The sequence below is a fragment of the Propithecus coquereli genome, unplaced genomic scaffold, assembly GCF_000956105.1.
Source record: "Propithecus coquereli isolate 6110/MARCELLA unplaced genomic scaffold, Pcoq_1.0 Scaffold181, whole genome shotgun sequence".
In the NCBI taxonomy this organism is placed as follows: Eukaryota; Metazoa; Chordata; class Mammalia; order Primates; family Indriidae; genus Propithecus; species Propithecus coquereli.
The window spans coordinates 5,042,700-5,044,119 of record NW_012142857.1 but is presented as its reverse complement, the minus strand read 5'-3'; the positions used below and the strand labels follow the sequence as shown (position 1 = coordinate 5,044,119).

The window sequence follows — 1,420 nt, the reverse complement described above, 5'->3', positions numbered from 1 at the left end:
TTTGGAAGAAATTAATTTCAAGGCTGTTTTTTTCTTTTTGACTCTATTTTACAAAAGGACTTTCTGCCTTATGTAGAAACTATATCCTTTGTCTCTAGATGTCTGTAGGACTGATGATCATTTAGCTCTCAGTGTCCTGGTTAAATTGTAGCTATTAGAGGGCCTTTTGCCTAGCCCATAGTTCTGTTTATTTAAGTTCATTTTCTTATGTCAGCTATATTAATGGGAAAATAGTATCAGAGTCACACTATGTGACTTAGTTTAGTTCTTTTTAAAATAAAGTTTATAAATTGAAATTTTGAATCTGAAATGTAGTGCTTTTACATAAAATTAATGGGAATTGAGTTGTACATATTACTTTAACAATATTTATTATTTATATAAAACACTGTCCAGAAAATATTGATATACCTTTTTTTCTGTATTCCAGATAGCAGTCCTTTTCCATCATCAATTCCACACGCCTTCCAGATCAACTTTAATAGTTTGTACACAGCTCTGTGTGAACAGCAGACCTCTGATCAAGCAACTCTCCTCTTGTATACATTGCTCCATCAGAATAGTAATATTAGAACATACATGTTGGCTCGCACAGATATGGAAAATCTTGTAAGTATCTTATGAAACATTCCATGCTTTTTGTGTTTGATAATATTTTGAAGACTATTTTCTTTTCCCAAGAGGGTCAGTATGTTTGCCTGGTTACCACAACGGTGATGGTTAGGAGATTGATAGGGACATGTAATCAGATACAGGCAAAGGGTATGAGTTTCTTTGGTGAATGAGACAGCTCCCGTTGAGATGGCCCCACAGGGCAGAACCCAGCAGAGTCCCCGCTGGCTTGACAAAGCTTCCCCGTCCTCGAGGTCTTTAACAGCCACCCATTGCCCGTGGTTCAGCCTGATTAAGTCCTCTAAGAAGCACCCTCTGCAATTCTCAAGGAGATTTTTATATCCTCTTGGTCCCTTCTAGTTGCTAAGTGCCTGCCCATTAGTGTGTAATTAGTCACACTTGCAGCATATTCTTGTTGAGAATGGCTGAAAGGAAGGGTAATTTTTCAACTTGGCTACCCAAGTGCCCCATCCTTTCTAACAGGCTTAGACTTTAGAGGTATCTGCACTCAGTTCCTGGAGTGTTAGTTACTTTAAGGTACCTTTGCCAGGCATCACTTAAATGTGAGTGAAATTAGTTCCCGAAGTTTTGCTCGTAGACAAAAGCTTCTGTAAACAATTATTGATTTCCTTTAGAACTAATGTGTAAACATGAGTATTTAAGGCGAAAAGTAAGCTACCCCACCAAGGTGCTAATATTGTTTCAAATACATAGTATATAGATAACTCTGGACCTTTCATGTGTTCATAAAAATGTGAAATTCCTGAAATAGGCAGCAGCTGGCTGACAGCAGCAGAATGTCCCCTCT

General features: G+C 37.8%; 1 protein-coding gene across 1 annotated transcript in view; it reads left to right on the top strand.

Annotated features, from left to right (window-relative positions):
* Positions 1–1,420, top strand: part of DYM (dymeclin) — a 359,526-nt gene that overhangs the window by 133,447 nt on the left and 224,659 nt on the right. Inside the window, exon 9 of the mRNA XM_012642636.1 lies at positions 397–609. Within this exon, the coding sequence (XP_012498090.1) occupies positions 397–609 (213 nt within the window). The remainder of the gene's footprint in view (positions 1–396; positions 610–1,420) is intronic.